Source organism: Pseudonaja textilis, chromosome 5 (genome assembly GCF_049901715.1).
Source record: "Pseudonaja textilis isolate UNSWEBS1 chromosome 5, rPseTex1.2, whole genome shotgun sequence".
Lineage (NCBI taxonomy): Eukaryota > Metazoa > Chordata > Lepidosauria > Squamata > Elapidae > Pseudonaja > Pseudonaja textilis.
In genome coordinates, this window is record NC_141994.1 from 45,409,706 (window position 1) to 45,428,531 (window position 18,826).

At 37.0% G+C, this 18,826-nt stretch overlaps 1 protein-coding gene and 1 non-coding gene across 5 annotated transcripts; one reads left to right on the forward strand and one right to left on the reverse strand.

Annotated features, from left to right (window-relative positions):
• Positions 1 to 2,271: 2,271 nt before the first annotated feature.
• LOC113438297 (U12 minor spliceosomal RNA) lies at positions 2,272 to 2,421 on the reverse strand. Its single transcript, XR_003374364.1, has one exon. It is a non-coding gene; the product is annotated as a U12 minor spliceosomal RNA (small nuclear RNA).
• A 285-nt stretch (positions 2,422 to 2,706) lies between these two features.
• On the forward strand, positions 2,707 to 17,497 carry POLDIP3 (DNA polymerase delta interacting protein 3). 4 transcript variants are annotated; one of them, XM_026697344.2, is made up of 9 exons: positions 2,707 to 2,863; positions 3,608 to 3,995; positions 9,638 to 9,715; positions 10,346 to 10,441; positions 13,198 to 13,380; positions 14,337 to 14,414; positions 15,367 to 15,496; positions 16,267 to 16,333; positions 16,630 to 17,497. In XM_026697344.2, the coding sequence occupies exons 1-9, from the start codon at positions 2,751 to 2,753 to the stop codon at positions 16,802 to 16,804; spliced, it is 1,308 nt and encodes a 435-aa protein (XP_026553129.1). In that variant the 5' UTR covers positions 2,707 to 2,750; the 3' UTR covers positions 16,805 to 17,497. The 4 variants fall into 4 exon arrangements, with proteins under 4 accessions (XP_026553129.1, XP_026553138.1, XP_087790825.1 ...); XM_026697353.2 differs by having other exon boundaries at positions 9,641 to 9,715; XM_087934699.1 differs by having other exon boundaries at positions 2,732 to 3,149; positions 9,641 to 9,715.
• Positions 17,498 to 18,826: the final 1,329 nt, after the last annotated feature.

An 18,826-nucleotide genomic window follows, 5' to 3' on the forward strand; every position in this document is an offset into this window, starting at 1 on the left:
AGGTACCCATGCAGTCAAGAAAATGCAAAGTATGAATACTATTCCTGGTTGTTTGCTTGTATGTAATGGGGACCAAGTAATATTTTGCCATGAGCAGTACTTCATACACTGTCTTTACCTTCTTTTTCCTCCCTCTCAAATTATGAAGATTCTGTTCAACACCATGGAGGCATTTTAAATACACTGCTCAAAAAAATAAAGGGAACTCTTAAACAACACAATGTAACTCCAAGTCAATCACACTTCTTTGAAATCAAACTGTCCACTTAGGTAGCAACACTGATTGACAATCAATTTTACATGCTGTTGTGCAAATGGAATAGACAACAGGTGGAAAGCAGAGGCAGTTAGCAAGACATCCCCAATAAAGGAGTGGTTCTGCAGGTGGTGACCATAGACCACTTCTCAGTTCCTATGCTTTCTGGCTGATCATTTGGTCACTTTTGAATGATGGCGGTGCTGTCACTCTAGTGGTAGCATGAGACGGAGTCTACAATCCACACAAGTGGCTCAGGTAGTGCAGCTCATCCAGGATGGCACATCAATGCAGGCTGTGGCAAGAAGGTTTGCTGTGTCTGTCAGCGTAGTGTCCAGAGCATGGAGGCACTACCAGGAGACAGGCCAATACATCAGGAGACGTGGAGGAGACCGTAGGAGGGCAACAATCCAGCATCAGGACCGCTACCTCTGCCTTTGTGCAAAGAGGGACAGGAGGAGCACTGCCAGAGCCCTGCAAAATGACCTCCAGCGGGCCACAAATATGCATGTGGCTGCTCAAATGGTCAGAAACAGACTCCATGAGGGTGGTATGAGAGCCCGACGTCCACAGGTGGGGGTTGTGCTTACAGCCCAATACCATGCAGGACGTTTGGCATTTGCCAGAGAACACCAAGATTGGCAAATTCGCCACTGGCGCCCTGTGCTCTTCACAGATGAAAGCAGGTTCACATTGAGCACATGTGACAGACGTGACAGGGTCTGGAGACGCCGTGGAGAACGTTCAGCTGCCTGCAACATCCTCCAGCATGACCGGTTTGGCAGTGGGTCAGTAATGGTGTGGGGTGGCATTTCTTTAGGGGGCCGCACACCCCTCCATGTGCTCGCCAGAGGTAGCCTGACTGCCATTGGGTACCGAGATGAGATCCTCAGACCCCTTGTGAGACCATATGCTGGTGCAGTTCCTCCAAATGCAAGACAATGCTAGACCTCACGTGGCTGGAGTGTGTCAGCAATTCCTGCAAGATGAAGGCATTGATGCTATGGACTGGCCCGCCCATTCCCCAGACCTGAATCCAATTGAGCACATCTGGGACATCATGTCTCACTCCATCCACCAATGCCACGTTGCACCACAGACTGTCCAGGAGTTGGAGGATGCTTTAGTCCAGGTGTGGGAGGAGATCCCTCAGGAGACCATCTTCCACCTCATCAGGAGCATGCCCAGGCATTGTAGGGAGGTCATACAGGCACGTGGAGGCCACACACACTACTGAGCCTCGTTTTGACTTGTTTTAAAGACATGACATCAAAGTTGGATCAGCCTGTAGTGTTTTTTTCCACTTTAATTTTGAGTGCAACTCCAAATCCAGACCTCCATGGGTTGCTAAATTTGATTTCCATTGATAATTTTTGTGTGATTTTGTTGTCAGCACATTCAACTATGTAATGAACAAAGTATTTAATAAGAATATTTCATTCATTAAGATCTAGGATGTCTTATTCTTGTGTTCCCTTTATTTTTTTAAGCAGTGTAAAAATGAGCAAACTGTGGTAGAGAATTGACATGAACTGAATTTTGCTAAAATATAACATGTTAAACAGTGAAAAATTAGGAGTCATGATTTGAGTAAGATTACACAGTTAAGTGTACACAATCTATTGTTATTCCAAAAATAGAAGGATAAATAACTGGGCTCATATATTTATTACTGAATGTAATTAGATAATGTTTTTCATGTTCCAATTCCTACACTCACCATGCCCAATACCAGCAGACCTGAATTCTTCTCCAGGACGTAAGTAGGCCCTGATTGATCCTGGAAACACTATGAAATCTCATTATCGACGAGCCATGCTGGTCGGCAAATCAGGAAGATCATGGATAGCACCTTTTCCAACACAAATGTTACTAAAAGATACAGACTTTCAGATGCAGAAAACTAATGGATTGATGTAGAACTTTGGACGAAGCAGAAGATTAGTTGATTTGCCTGTGATATATAAATTAACCAGAAAACTTATACTGCTTTTCCTCTTTTTACAATAGCGTTTCGGGCAGATCATAACACCCAGGCATCCCGCTAAGTAGGCGGGTCACCTCAGGGACGACCTGTACCCGCTCAAAAATTCCTCTCACATTGTTAGTGAGGACCCGGGCGTCACCCCGAATCGTTATTTTCCTTACTCATAAGTTTAAGGCATAACGTTCTCCTCTAGAGGAGGAAGGGTGATTGAGAACAGAGTCGTTCGACATGAGGGTGAACTGTATGAGACCAAAAAAACCCAACTTTAACAATTTAAATCTCTATTACCTACCCTCTGATTCGCTAATATAAGAAAAATTTTTAGAATCTGGAAAAATATGCATCTAATATCTCATTTTATACATGCAAATTAAAATGTTGTCGCTTTGGATTATGGGAAACTAGTCTCCACGAAATCTCCAATTCCTTATTACGCGTGATTTGTCTACAGGCGCGAGAAGCTAAGACAAACGGATATAAGCGTGAGACCGGAAGTAGTTACATCTCATGTCCGGGAGTCGGTCGCTGCGACTTTTCTCCGGGCCTAGAGAAAATATGGCGGATTTATCTTTGGATGAACTGATCAAGAAGCGCGGCGTCAGTGTCAATACAAAAGGGAGGTGAGTGGAAAGAACATCCATCTGCAGAAAAATTACAAGGAGGGAACCTGACGGCCCGCTCCCCATCGTAGCACGCAGAAAAGATCCGTACTGTGTCCGGGAGGGAAGGCCCGCCCAGAGCGACATTCTGCCTTCTGATTGGTTTATCGTTTTGTCAGTCGTTAACCTAGAGAGTTCGGTTCTGTTGACCCACCGTGAGCAGTGCTGGGGTGTCGGCTGGCAGGAAGGCAGCGCCAGAGGGTCTCCGCGCGAGAGGGGTACGGGGAGCAGAAGCAGCATGTTGTAGGTGAGGGCTGAGTAGAAAGCTTTTCAAGCGTCCCTGCCTGCCCCAGTGTATCCAGCAATGCGCCCACCCACCCACCCCCGTCTCAAGAAGTGGTTTCCGTTAGCCCCATCTTTAAATACTGCAGCTGGACCTGATTTTGTTCCGTTTTTTTCTCTTTGGACCGGGGCTCTTGGTTCTGTGTAATGCAAAAAGTATGTAAAGGTGTCTAAAAACATTTCACTGACATAGCATCTAAAAAGTGCATCTCTGGAAAAGCTACAGTGCACATAGGCTATATCATTTACACTATAAACCTGTTTCAGAGATCTCTTGGAATTGTGGGTAAAACCAACATGCTACATTTCCATTAAGAACTATAAATCTGTTATCTATTAAATCTTCTATGATGAATTGGAAGTATTTGATTGTTTTTGTTTTAATTGAAAAGCTTTAGTTAATATGTGGCATTTCTCTTTTAGACTGAACATGAGGCCGGTCTTTGGAGGCATTAGATCTCGAATTGGAAACCAGCAAACCTTTTTAAGCAGATCATCACCCAGTGTCAGTTTTCAGCAGACATTTGATGCACGTCAAAAGATTGGTATTACTGATGCTAGGCACAAAATTGGTGTGAAAGATGCCAGGGAGAAACTGCTTCAGAAAGACGCAAGGTTCAAAATCAAAGGGAAAGTTCAAGATGCCCGGGAAATGCTAAATTCCCGGAAACAACAGAGTATAGAAAAAGTGACCAAAGTTATTGATGCTAGAGAGAAAATTAGTTTGAAGAGAAGTGCTCCAGTTGCAGCCACCATGGACACAGTTGTGGAAACAGTATCTCCTGCTGTAAAGATCACAAAAACAATACAAGTAAGTTATTGTTAATTCACTTTTTTCTGGTTTCAAAAGAAATGAGTTTATGTTTTTCAAGGAAAATATTGGCAAAAGTAACAATGCAGTTTATGTCAAATTCTTTAGTTCATTTCAACTGAATCTCTCAGAATTCCTTATAACAAGATTTATATTCATTCATTCATTTAAATTTATTGGCCACCCAACTCCAGTAGACTTGGCTGGTATACAAAACACTGAAAAACAAAATTAATAGGTGGCTCATACTGAAACATTGCTAACAAACCCACAAAACAAAATAGGGGGCTGTTGAACAATGGCAGACATCAATCCCAGGACCAGAGCCAGATTGTCAATCCTTTGTAGAACTCTAGGAGAAAAAATTCCTTATCTCTGGGTAGGTGCTATTCCAGAATGTGGAGGCCACCATAGAAAAGGCTTGCTTCGTAGATTCCAGAACATGGCAAAATTTAATGGAGGGGACCTGGAGTGCACCCACTCTGCTGGAGCACACTTGGCAGGTAGAAATTATTGGAGATAAGTGGTCATCCAGGTATCCATTGTCAAGCCAACTGACAGCCAATGCAGCTTGCTTGCAATTGTGAAACATGATACATCAAGATGCACCTATTACTGCTTGTGCCGCTGCAGTTGAAACCATTCTAGGATAGTCTGAGGGACAGCCCCACATAGAACATATTGCAGTAATCAAAGCTTGAGGCGACTAGGGCATGAATGATTATCTGAAGGGTCTCCCAATCAAGGAAGGGACACAACTGGCATACAAGATGTACTTGTGCATAGGACTTCTGGCCACAACTGCTTCCTGCTCTTTGAACAGTAGCTGCAATTTCATAAGTTGCATACTAGTTTTGACTGGGAAAGTATAGCTCTATCCAAGATCATCCAAGGATGGTGATAACATCAACCTAGAGAGTCCAAACAGCCACAACCACACAGTCATGTTAGGATTGAGTCAAAGCTTATTGTGTCCCATTCAGACTCAGACAGTTTCCAGACAGGGAGTCAAGTCATTGACAGCTACACCTGTGACATGGTGTTCAAATGAAGAATTGCACCCTGAACTGACAACAGATGACCTCTCAGGGGTTTCATGTAGCTGTTGAACAGGAGGAAAGGCAATGTTGAATCCAAAGGCATTCTCCCCCCCTCCCTGCAGTCCAGAAGGATATTATGGTCGACAAATTCAAAAACCGCTGAGAAATTAAGAAGCACCAGGATGGATGCACCACTCACATCTTGCTTCTGCTAGAAATCATCATCAAGTGTGCCCAATACTGTCTCAGTCCTATACACTGACCTGAAGCCAGACTGAAACAGCTTCAGACAATCAGTATTTTGTAAAATGCATCTGAGTCAACTGTTGAAGAGGTTGTTTTCTTAACAGATTGAGGATGACATTCTCCGATATTCTGAACATACAGTGACAACATTTTTGTAACGATAGGAGAAATCAATGCATGTAAGACATTGAGCTGTCTTTTCTCTAGATCAGATATAAGGAACTGGCTCTTTCAGGGTCATTCACATAGTAAAATAATATTTATTTATTTATTGGTAAATTTTATTTGAGTTTTCACAAAAAGAAAAGAAACACAATTAAAACATCTTTTTTGAAAGCAGCATAATCCCGGGTTACATTTCTTCGTGCAGACACAATTTCAGATTCATGCTCATTTTTATATTCTATTCCATATCTTATTACAATTTTACATTTTCTACATAGCTTCTCCCCTCTTTTATTTTCTTCAATTTTATTATATTTATTTCATCTCAATTCAAATCATTATATTTATATTTTTTGTCTGTCCTGTTTCAATTGTCTATTATCTTTTCTCATTAAACAAAATTTCTCCTGTAGTTACTGATTGGAGTATGACGCCTTTATATCTTTCCCCTAAAGTTATAACATTCAATATAATACATAGCTTCCATTCGGATTCTGTTTGGTACATTCAAACTACACACAGTATTCTTTAAAAAAAAGAAAAAATATAAATGATATAAATAAATAATATTCATTAAAGTCTTAAGATTTTTCATGTTACTTTTCAATTAAATATCATACCTCTATGGCAGTGGTTCCCAACCTTTTTTTTGCCCCGCACCCCTAAAGAAATTTCACTCGAACCTCGCACCCCCTGAAATTTAGACTTTAGGAACTACTGAACGCATTAAATATATGGTAGGATTTTCAGCTATGTATGTGACGGCCACTAAATAACAATACTTAACTCTAAAATGAAAACAAAGTTAATCCATTGCAAATGAAAATAAAAAATCCAACATATAGCCAATATCCTATTATTTACCTGGACTTTTCTCGCACCCCCTGGAATATCATCTCGCACCCAGGTTGGGAACCCCTGTTCTATGGGAACAATTATTAGCTTTCCATAATCAATTCCCCCCCTCTTCACTTATATTTTATAAAACATTGACTAATTAAAGTGTTCCCATTCCTTCCTAGTTCAGTTTTCTCATTTATTTTATTTCATTTACTTTATTCACAAACATTTCATTAAGTTACACTAACCATTCTATCCCTCTTTCTAATCATATGTTGTTTCCAATTTTCTAAAGTTATTTCTATTTCAAATATAACAACACAATCTCATGTACCTTTACAGAATCCCCCTTTCAGTTAAGTTTTCACCCATTATCTCTAAATAGGTCCTGTTTCTTTATATCTTGCACCGGACCTTTGTAACTTCTTTTCCTTTCCTTCTTCCCTCTCTTCTCCCTCCCCTTTTTACCCCTTTGTCTTTCTTCCTCTACATCCCTCTTCTGTATTCCCCTTTTCTGTTGTTTTCCAGTATTATACTTATTTTTTGAATTATTTTTCTTTTCTTTGGTTGTTTTTTTAAGTCTTAAATTCATCTTCTTTCTCCCCTTCCCTTTTTCTTCCCCACATAGTTACTTGTTCATTAAAGATGGCTTCTTCTTTGTCCCAGTCTTCTTGTTTTGCAGTCTTTTCTTGTTGTTTCTCATAGTTCCGAATCTCCATTTCTAAGAATTGAAAAACGAAGCCAAAGGAACCCTTCCCTTCTTGTGCATCTTCCTTGTACTTTTTAAGTTCCATTTTCAATTCTTCGAAAAGTGATGCCATTGTAAAAGTTTTTAAACAACCGCCCGATTGATTTTAGTCATTCAAATATAATAGCCAAAAGTCACCAAGTAATCCAAATACACACAAACTCTTTCTTTTTGCTCTTTCTTTTTTTTTTCCACTTTCTCTTCCTGGGGTTACTATTTAGTTGCAAAGTTTCAGTTAAAATGTATCTTTTAGAAGTCTTATTGAAATTTTACTTTAGATTTTTTTAAAGTCCAGGCAGTCTCCTCCCTCTTCCAGATCCTGCCCTTATTCTTTTTCTCTCCCTTCCTGCTTATAGAAAAAAAAGTTTTTAATGTCCAGAAATCTTTATTGTCCCTTTGGCATTTAGTTATATTTTCAGCTTTAATTGCCTATTGATGCCAAAGCGGATTTCTCCAATTTCTTATTCTTAATTGTCAATATAAGGAAGGAGAGAGAAGAAAAAAATGTCAAAACTTTCCCTTTTCTCTTTCTTTCGCTGCTTGCGACTCTTCTTTGGGAGCGATCTTATTTCTTGTAACATTTAAATTCCAGGGTACCTTAGTTATTGCTTTTTCAACTTAGCCCGATCAGCCAAACTTTCACTTCTTATCTTTCTCCTGCGCATTCTTTTCTGGTTGAGTGCTTCTTTGAGGTGGCCAGCTGAGGAGGAGAGATGCGGCTCTCCTCGACCCTGCTGGCAGTCTCCCCCTTCTTTACCACCTCTACGGGGTGGCTTAGCCCCGAAACCAGCCGGCTCGGGGTGCTCCAGCGGCGAGCCCAGGCAGAAATCGCACACAATCACGGATTCCTGTCTGTCGCTGAAGCCCTTCAAACCAGAAATCCAGTAAAATAATATTTTTCTTAATGCAGTGTTCCAAGTGTATGAGAAATACTACTGCAGTTAAGTTTATAATAGATGTAGATATTTATTTTGCCTACATCTAATAACTTATTATGAATTATATAAAACTGCATTATTTAAATGACAAACTTGTAATCTCTCCTATATTTTCCTCTTGTATAAATTTCAGCAAGAGGGACAAATTGGTGCTGTATAGCTGTTTGAGGCTTCAGTTCTTATCAAGACAGTATGTAGAGTGCATCAAGTTCATACCCTTATGGTTATATGAAAAATTATATTAAGCATTGATTTATGTTGTATCTTGAGTAAACTAAAGTGCTTTATTTAAAAAAACTAAGATTCCTTTAATTGAACTAGGCTTCTAGTGATTGCTTCTGTGCAGTTTTTTGGGCAGTACACAGAAGTAACATGTATTTTTAAAAGTCTAGCTGATAGTTTTATAATTCCCAGAATTTTCCCCTTGATCACAACCAACTCTGCTTAGTTCCTACAACCAGCCAAGGTTGACTAGGTGCTATCACTCACTGAGGCAGTTTTGTAATGAATTTGAAATAAGATGCCACAATGATTCTGTTTACCTCGCTAAACACACCAGAAAAGAGAAAAGGGAAGATAGACTGTATCCCTTGAAGCAGAAAAGATACTTTGCAAATATTTAGTAATGCGCTAATAAAGATGGCAGGTTAATACAAATGCATCAGCCTGCCATCTGGCTCAGAATGCTATATTGTTTTGTAATTTTCAGTTTTCCCATAGAAACAATGGTATATTATGCACACAAAGCTGATATCATATATGTATACATACCTATCGAAATGCTTGGAAAGATATCTTAATTTCCCAAAGGTATTATGCCATCTTACCTGCTATCAGCACAAGAAGGGATTAGTATTTTTGTCTTCTCCAGTTTTATGCTATAAGCTTCCCAATTTTGTCTCTGTATCAGGTTGTCAAGCTTAAGGCACTCTACAACATGTTAAAATGTCATCCAGTTTTCCTTCTTTGTTCAGTTATAATCCAGAAAAAACTTTGTTCAGTTGTAATCCAACTTAAAAATATGGAGTCAAACAAATTCCAACAATTCCCTTTTGCTTTTTAAGTTCTATTTTAGGGCAGAAGCAACAGCCTGCTCCACAGAGGCTGATTGATCATGGTAAATACATTGAGTTCTGACTGTAGAATTTGTTTTAAAAACCAAGCCGTTATTTTTAATAATCAGTCTGATACCATTGAATTAGAGCTTGCATTACAGTAAAAAGTACAGTGATTTTTCAAGAGTTTTGTTATAGTATCTCACAAATAAAACCAGGCTGATTCCAAATATCTGAATAAAAGTCAGAGAAAGCTTGTGGTAATAATTCTGTAAAGCATTGAGCCTTCTCTGGGTATCTTTACAAAAAGTTTGGAAGCAGAACACAATTATGGGACAAAGCAATTCCTGCAATTATGCTTTCTTTTTTAATAATACAACATTATTTGCTTAATTTCTATATCACATTAAGCCTTTTATTACAGTTAGTGGAAGAGATTGTAGAATAATGCATTTTAAGACTTCAAAAATTTGGTAAATAAATAATTGGTCTGTTTGCTATTAGAAGCACTAAAGAATAACAATTAACGTTTTTGTAATTTTCCTTTAACTTCAGAAGTCGATATATCTTTAGCTGATATTATCTTTTTCCTCTTCAACCCCAATAACAGCAGAAGGCGACAATTCCATCACATGCTCATTCTGCAGGTATGAAGGTCAACATTGTGAATAATCATACCCACAAACAGGTGCGTGTCTTTACATAACTTTATAACCTATTTTTATACATTTTGCTACTATGTGTACAATGTTGACAATCATTGGAAGCATCTGCTTTGGGATTCTGTATAAATTAGATCTGTAAATATCTAATTAATATAATCAGTTTGTCACTTAAAATGTGAATTATAGCATAAATGAGCCATCTTTTGTTTCACTGTAAGTATTGTCAAGCTTTCCTGGTTTTCTAAATAGTTTTTGATACCACCTGATCGAACAGTTTTGAAGCATTTCAGTAAGTAAGCAATACATGCATGGAAAAGTTTATATTTCTGTATTAAAATAGCCCTTATATGTAGCACAAATTTCTTTAGCATTGTGATACCTTCGTATCTGTGTCACCTCTGAGAAGTATTATACTCAGAAAAATTGGTTGATTGATTTGTTGAGTAACATACACAGTATAAATTTAAAAAGATCACTACATGCATATTCTTGATAGCTAGAAGCAGAATTGAAGTCCATAACAGTTTACCTGTTGAGGTTAGCTGTTACTTCAACATAACCCCATCTCTTTAAGATATCAATTTTGCAGATACAATGTGAAATATTCAATTATTTCCATTATAAAAATTGTATCAACTTATTTTCTGTTTTAGTGCCTATATGATACAGAGGATGATGATGAAACTGTATCTCCCTTTCCCAGCAAAGAGATGAAAATCACGGCAACAAATAGCTTCCTGAATAATGCAGTAAGCATCTGGTTTTGTAATCCTTTTTCTTTTCTGCCTTTAGTGAGCATGTACTTATGCTTTCTCTCTATTCATATTGGATGAACATTATCATTCCAGCCTACAGATTTGTACATTTTTTGCACCTATTCTAGGACAAGGTGACAATTACCTGTATCTGGGGCAGATGTAGACCCTCATAGAATTAATGTGCCATTAATTTCTCTTTCCATCTTTTGAACTAGCTAGTAATTGAAATCTGTCCAGATTCCATTGTATTGCAAACTAACTCTATCCTTCATCATTCTGGTGAAAGATCGTTAGAGAGGCAAGAGGAAAGTTCCCTTTGGTAATCTAGTCTTGTGTTTTACTATCAAATCACCACAGTTTTGGGATGTAATTTCTGATGTTGTCTTGAAAATCCATATTATTCTGATGAAAAGGTGCATATTATAAATGATTGATCATGTTGAGGCTCATGCATTGTACAAAGCCACTAATAAACTATATTATAAGTTAATATCATGTATGAGCCCAGTCATATATTTTGATAAGAAAATGGAAGGTATGCCACAGGTCAATTATAGAATGATCTTTAAAAAATGTTGCTTTATTTTTTATTTCTATCATAGTTAAAAGCGCAGAAAGGAAGTCATTGTTTGCTGAACTAGATTACTCATGCTTTTATTATTTACCTTAAGAACCATATTTTATGAAATATGGCCAAAGGTCCTTCAAAATAAGTTAAGCAAAAACATGAAAGGCGGTCTCAGTGTCCATCTTCAATCTAACTAGTCATATGTCATTTAATTCTGTTCAGAGTAGAAGACATTTTAGTTTTAAAAAACCTACTACATAGTAGTGTTGGTTGCCTTAAAGCAGGGGTCTTCAAACTTGACAGCTTTAAGACTTGTGGACTTCAACTCCCAGAATTCCTCCTCCAGTCATCTTAGCTCAGGAATTCTGGGAGTTGAAGTCCACAAGTCTTAAACTTGCCAAGTTTGAAGACCCTTGCCTTAAAGGAATTATTGTGATAAATAACAGGCTATGGGTTTCAACCAAAGTTAGTGATCTGTGCTTGTCATTTTGTTTGCTTACTATTCTATCTTCCTACCTACTTGTATGCCACCTTAATTGCTGGTGTAACTCTAGATGGCTTATATATAAGATTAAAATAACAGAAGTAAGGCAAATAAAAGAACAACAATCAAATGGTAAGAATAACGACAGGACTTCAGGGGAAAGAATCAAATTCAAAGATTAAAATATGATACCATATTTCATATCTCATCCTATCTCATCCTATCATCATCCATTTTTGTTTTTATAGTTTTAACTCTGAAGTTGCATGCATAATCCAGAAAGATTTCTGCTTTAGTTTTAGAATATATAATTCAATTTTGTGATAAAGAGAGTCAGTGGGTGGGAAGATGATGTTTTCAGCATACCAAAATATATTTTCTGGACAAATAATATCACATTCGAATTCAGTATTCTATTACAGTCCAGAAGGGGAAGTTTTCTTCAAAAGTTTTCAAAGTTTAATGAAGAAGAATAAGCAAGGTTAATTGGATAAATCAGGTCCCACGTTGTATGCTAAGATTTTGAGAAAGAAATAAAACAAAATATTTCTTATGCTTGATTAAAACCACACCAACATCTGGTTTGAACATTTATTCAGTAACTATGTGTTTAGTTAACTTTTATTAAATCACAAGTAGCTGGGTTCACAAACACATTATCTGAAATGCAAACAAACCATGTTGTGCCTTAATATGATGTGTAAATCTTTGGCTTGCTGTGTATAATAAGACTGTGCAACATCTTGAAAATAAATCCAAAGAATTGCTTGGGTCCTTGTGTAAGCATAGCATCTCTCTGTTATTTATTAAAGTGGCCCAAACTTTTTTAAGCTTCTGTGAAAACAATGGTGGTAATTTAAAAAATCCATTCATTAAAATTAAAGTAAATCTTAAGACTATTTTATAGACCAATTGTCAAAAAAGAGGGAGCTTATTTTTTGTTGCAGTGTTGTTATGATCTTAGTGTAATCTCTCATGAATTGATTGTTCTGATTCATATATTTTTGTTGTCCTGTTTCTGTACACAGACTTAAAATCTATAAAAAGGACCCATACTAATTAATGTTCTTTGGACTATCTGTCTAACTTTAAATATAAAAAAAGGAATATATTTTAACATTGTTTGTTGCCTATCCTTCATTAAGATTGTTGCTTTATTTTCTTGTTTCAAATATATATGAAAAATGAAAAATAATTTAAAAATAGTTTAGTTTGCTCACTCATTTTGTATCTTTTTGTCGTCTATTACAAAGAATTATTTGAAATGCCTCCTTTGTTTTCATTAATAGTATCTGGAACTATGTGATTTTTAAAAATGTATTCTAAATTAGATGAAACATTTGCTGATAGAGACAGTGTATTTCATTAAGCTTACTGTGGTTTGTAACATTTTTAGAAATATTAAATAGTGTAATAAATCTTTATTTTAAAAAAAACATGAAATGCTTCAATTTTCAGTACAGTCTAAGGCTCCAACCAGCAGGTTGTTAGACAAAAACTAAAGGAGTGGGTTAGCTTAGTTCAACAGCTATATGTCTTCTCTAGATCACATGAATTTGTTCCTGCAGCTAAATTATCTGATGTGAAAGATCTTGCGATGTAATAGTATTTGGCTTTTGATGTTTGGAAGAAAAGGAATTGCTTCTGGCATTTCCAGTATTTTATTTTCCAATATTTTATGTTCTGTTTGTGCAGGCTGGACTCAGTGGCAACAAGTTTTCTCTCTCAAAGACAGTCCCTCTTACAAAAGTTGTCCAGAATGATGCATATACAGCTCCTCCAGTTCCTCCTTCCCCTATCCGAACAAAAACCCTCACAAACATGTCTAGAACCTTAGTGACCAAGGAGGAACCTCCTAAAGAGCCTACAGTGGTTGAGGTGAGTTGAAGATGTGGAGGGGGTGTCTTTGTATGCTGTCCTTAGTATTGTAAAATTCTTTTAAAATTAATTTTAGTCTAAAATGAGGTGAACAGATATACTCTGTCCTTTTCCCAAATACAGAGGTGCAGAAGTCACCAAAGCACCTTCAGGGTACTGTTCCCAGAGAATTCCAGAGAACTATATTAATGATGCCAAACTCTGTTTAAATTAAATTAAATTAAATTAAATTGCATTTAGTTTTTGTCTTGCTCCATTTTTTGACATGGCAGTTTCCTTCATGCCACTGATAACTGTGTGTGGTTCACAATTGTGGGTGGGCTCTCCCCCACCCGAACCTAAGTGCAGAATTGTATATAACATGAGCTATTTGTGGAACCCAGTATAAATTTTTGCTGACTGAATATGCTTTATATGGTGGTTGGATATTAATTAGGGGGAATACAGGTAGTCCTCAACTTATGACCACAATTGATCCCAAAAGTTCTGTTGTTAAGCAAGATGGTTATTTAACTGAATTTTGCCCCATTTTACGACCTTTTTGCCAAAACTGTTAAGTGAATCACTTAATCATTACAGTTCTTAATTTAGTAACATGGTTGTTAAGTGAACCTGGCTTCCCCATTGACTTTACTTGTCAGAAGGTCACAAAAGGCCATCACATGACCCCAGAGCACTACACCTGTCATAAATGTGTGCCAGTTGCCAAGCAGCTGAATTTTGATCATGTGACCATGGGGATGATGCAATGGGCATGTGAAAAAAAGTCATAAATCATTTTTCTCAATGCTATTGTAACTTTGGTCACTAAATAAATGGTTGTAAGTCAAGGACTACCTGCATTCCGAAATTGTAGAGATTTAACCATAGACTTTAGCTTTTCACCTTGCTTGTGTGCATTATTACATCACTGATGATGTCCACTATGGCTGATGTTTGCCTTCTTTTTATTATAGCCAGCCTTCAGTCCTTTAGAGGGTACTAAGATGACTGTGAATAATTTACACCCCCGTGTTACAGAAGAGGACATTGTGGTGAGTATTGTATGTTTTTCAAGTCCAGGAGTACAGCTAATTTTCAACTTATAAGCACAGTTGGGACCAGAATTTCCATTATAGATTGGTGCAGGCATAATGCAAATCACCATATGATTGGACCCAATTTTATGACCATTTGTACCATGGTTATTAAGCAAATCACATGGACATTAAGCAAATCATGTGGTTATGAAGCAAATCCAGCTTCCCCAGTTGATGCTTAGTCTCATAAACTATCAGAGAAGGTCACAAATCACAGTCATATGACCACAAGATACTGCAACTGGTCGTAAGTGCAAGATGGTTGCCAAGCACCCAAATTGCAATCACGTACTTTGAGGCTAGTGCAACCATCATAAGTGTGAGGATAGGTCGTAAATCACTTTTTCCGAGGTCGTAACTTTGAAATGTTATTAAATGAATAGCCATAAGTCAAGGAGTGCCTGTAACCTGTTTTCTGAATATTTCCATTAAATAGCGTGATAAGGAACATGTTTTTGAGAAACTGGAACTTTTTATCAAATCTGACTAATAATCTGCTTAAGTCTGTCTCCTTCATCCCTTAGATATCTTCTAATGTACAATAAATTAAATACCAGAAGGAATTTAATAGTTCAAAGGAAAGCCTTTTTTGTGACACTGAAGTACAAAAGCCTTTGCTGTAAGCTTGACACTGTATATAACTATACAGTTGTTTCAAAATCTAAGGAATCTAGAACATTTATAAAATGCAGGGAATGCTGTAGTATCTCACTCATAGACCATTTTTGCTATAATGCAGAAACTCTTCAATACTAGATGTTTTAATTTACTGATAATAAGACTTCACAAATACAAAAACTGGAAGAGACATGCACTTTAGGTAATATCTAAACCTAGCGTCTTGCTGCTATGCCTTTAACAATCTTATCTTGTTTAAAGTTATAGCAATACTATATTCTTCACTCAGGAATTGTTCTGTGTGTGTGGTGCCCTAAAGCGAGCTCGTCTGGTGAACCCTGGGATGGCTGAAGTTGTGTTTGTGAAAAAGGAAGATGCCATCACTGCATATAAGAAATATAACAACAGATGCTTGGATGGTGAGTATGAACCTCATGTGAAAGGTTGAGCTTTTCTTTCTTTTTTCTTGCTTTGCAAAATGCTTCAAACATTTTCAGAAAAACAAAAAATCAAACAATAAAGAAAAATTCCATTTTACCAGGATTTTAGAAAACAGATTTTTGCAGTTGCAATTTTTCAAATTAATTTTTGAAAAATGAAAATTAATTTTTTAAAAATTAATTAAAGTGATTTTTCTTTATATTACCGTGTTTCTCATATAATAAGGCTGGGTCTTATTTTTTTTTGAGTCCCGAAAAAATGGCTAGGCCATCTTTTTGGGGGTGACTTAATTTCCCCCCCTTGCATCTTTGGGCAGGCGGGCGGCAACAGCTTGGATGTTGACCTCGGTGTTGGTGGGGCACTTCGTATCGGGGTCAATGCAGGCAGCACCATATCTGGGTGTGCAACAAAAGTACTTCCTAACGGCAAGCCTCCCCACCATTCCCCCCCATTTCGCATGTTTTAATATAGGCCTTAATTTGGGGGGAGGGGTTTAATTTCATTTCATGCCAATAAAACATGCTGGGACTTCCTATTGGGGGAGGCCGTATTGTTGGAGAAACAGGGTATCAAGAGGAAAAAAATAATGGAAGCAATGCTTCTGACACTGAATATAAAGTGAGGAAAGAATGAATATGATCCAGATTATGATTTTCCAGAATTTGTGCCACCTTAGCTACAATTCTAATAGAGTACTTTAAAGCATTGCATCTTTTGATGTTGTTATGTTTAATTTTTTTCTCACTAGGACAACCAATGAAATGTAATCTTTTCATTAATGGAAATGTCATCACATCAGACCAGCCTATTTTGCTGTAAGTGTATTACATTCATAAAATTAAAGATCTTTAAGGACAGAATGTAAACAAGACGTAAATAAAATTTGCCTTAGATTATTAGCCTGAAAAAATGAAAAGCTAGTTCAGCATTATAATTGATAGCACCCATTTCATTCCTGATTATCATTCAATATTGGAGCTTCTAGCATTTCTAATTTTGTTCTTTCTTTTTCTTTCCATTATTCTTGTATATAAAAAAATAAATACTATTGCTTGAGTCTATATTCTGTCAAGAGGCTAAATATAATGCTATTTCTTGTAATTCTGCCTAGTCGATTGAGTGACACTCCTTCAGTGAAGAAAGAAATTGAACCACGTCGGACAAGCACAGGAACATCTTCAAATCCCCCGGCTGAAGTGGATCCTGACACCATCTTGAAGGCACTCTTCAAATCCTCGGGGACTTCTGCTACTGTGCAGCCTACAGAGTTCAAAATCAAACTTTGAAAAGTAGCAGTCAAAAGTGGACTAGTAAACCGAGTGTGGAAAATTGGGAGACATGGGAACACAATTGTTGTGTTGGACTGCACTCAAACCTTTGTTTTTCTACAGTTGCAACCTTTCCTGTACAGTAGTGTTCCCCTAAATGTGTTTGTTCTGTTTTCATAGTTGGAATTTTTGTCCCAATATTTCTAATGGAATAATTTCTCCTTTCTCTACTGAAATGTGTATCACCATATAATTCTTCCTTTATTACACCTGCCTCCCAACTGCAGTATCCAGCCAGTTAAAAGTACACCTAGTTAAAGGTGTGATAAGCATCTATTGTGACTTTCATTCTTTTAGTAAAAATGGTGACCTTTTTGCTTTACCCAACTAATAAAACATTTCATTTCAATATATCTGTGTCTGTGGAAGAGGCTTGATATAATACTATACTCCCAGGCATTGATAATAGCTATGTCTGCTACTCTAAAATTGGTAAAAAGGAAGCAGCAAATGAAATGTTCACATAGCAACTAATGGCAGAGATTATGAAGGAGTGGGAATATGTATATAACATATTCTACACTACTTTCATTCCCATGTATTCATGTTGTTAATATGTTGATGGAGGAATATTGTTGTGATCTTCAGGATGTTACACAGAAGTGCTTTTCATATGGATTTGTTTGAATGCCAGTAAAGTACTTAGCTTCATTATCTAGTATTTATATTATTTTCCAATTTTTGATATGAAGATCTATACTGCAGAGGAAAATATGAGATTGTCCCAGTTAAACAGCACAAGATAGAAAATGATACTGTAAGCTGTTTTTATATGGTGCTTTAGAATCACAAATAGAGGCCTCTGTCTTCCTAGCCCTGATGTCAATAGAATTCAAGTCAGACCTTTATTTTGTTACATTTAAATTTTTCTGAGATATTGGCTCTAAAACAGTTGTCCATAAGCTAATTCAATGCAATTTTCTCTCAGGCCGCAAAACAGTTGATCCCTTAGCAGTTGATTAAGTCAAATATGAAAAGAAGGACTAGGGGGTGACATAATAGCAGTGTTCCAATATCTTAAGAGGCTACCACAAAAAAAGAGGGGGTCAACCTATTCTTCAAAGCACCTGAAGGCAGAATAAGAAGCAATGGATGGTAACCTAGAACTAAGGAGAAATTTCCTGACACTTAGAACAATCTGTGAAATTCCAGAAATTGTGGGTGCTTCAACAATGAAGTTTTTTAAGAAGAGATTGGACAACCATTTGTCTGAAATAGTACAGGTAGTCCTTGGCTTACAATCACAATTGAGCCCAACATTTCTGTTGCTAAGTGAAACATTTGTTAAATGAATCACCACAGCTGTTAAGTTACTAACATGGTTATTGTGAATCTGGCTTCCCCATTGACTTTGCTTATCAGAAGGCTGCAAAATTGGATCACATTCTAACCAGGACACTCTAGCGGTCTCAGGTATCTGAATTTGGATCACATGACCATGGGGGTGCCAGAATGGTTGTAAATGTAATGTAAATGTACTTTTTAAAATGCCTTTAAGTTCATACAGTCACTAAATAAACTGTTGTTAAGTCGAGGACTACTACTGCTTGAGTAGGGGGTTGAAGTAGAAGACCTCCAGGGTTGCTTCCAACTCTGTTACTTTATTATTTGAAATATCAATAGAAAAGAGTGCCCATTTTGTTCTTGAGTTACATATTTGTATAAATTGTATTCTTAAGTCCTTTTCTCTGGATAAGAATCTGCTGCTGCCGTGTAACACTATTTCTATGAAAAGCTGGTTAAGGGCACCTTAATTGTTTGAAATAAAATAGAAAAAGGTGGGCAGTGAAAGAAGTTATGTAAAACAAAGGTGTATTTTAAAGTCCATGTGCAATTTTATCTGATGTACACATTTTTGCTAAAAGATTTTTTTTTAAGTACCATGATAAAGTGAAATAGCACTGGATAACTCCTTGGACAATGAATTTTTGTTCTCTTAACTGCAGGATTTAAACATTTTCATGTGCTAAAATCCTCTAG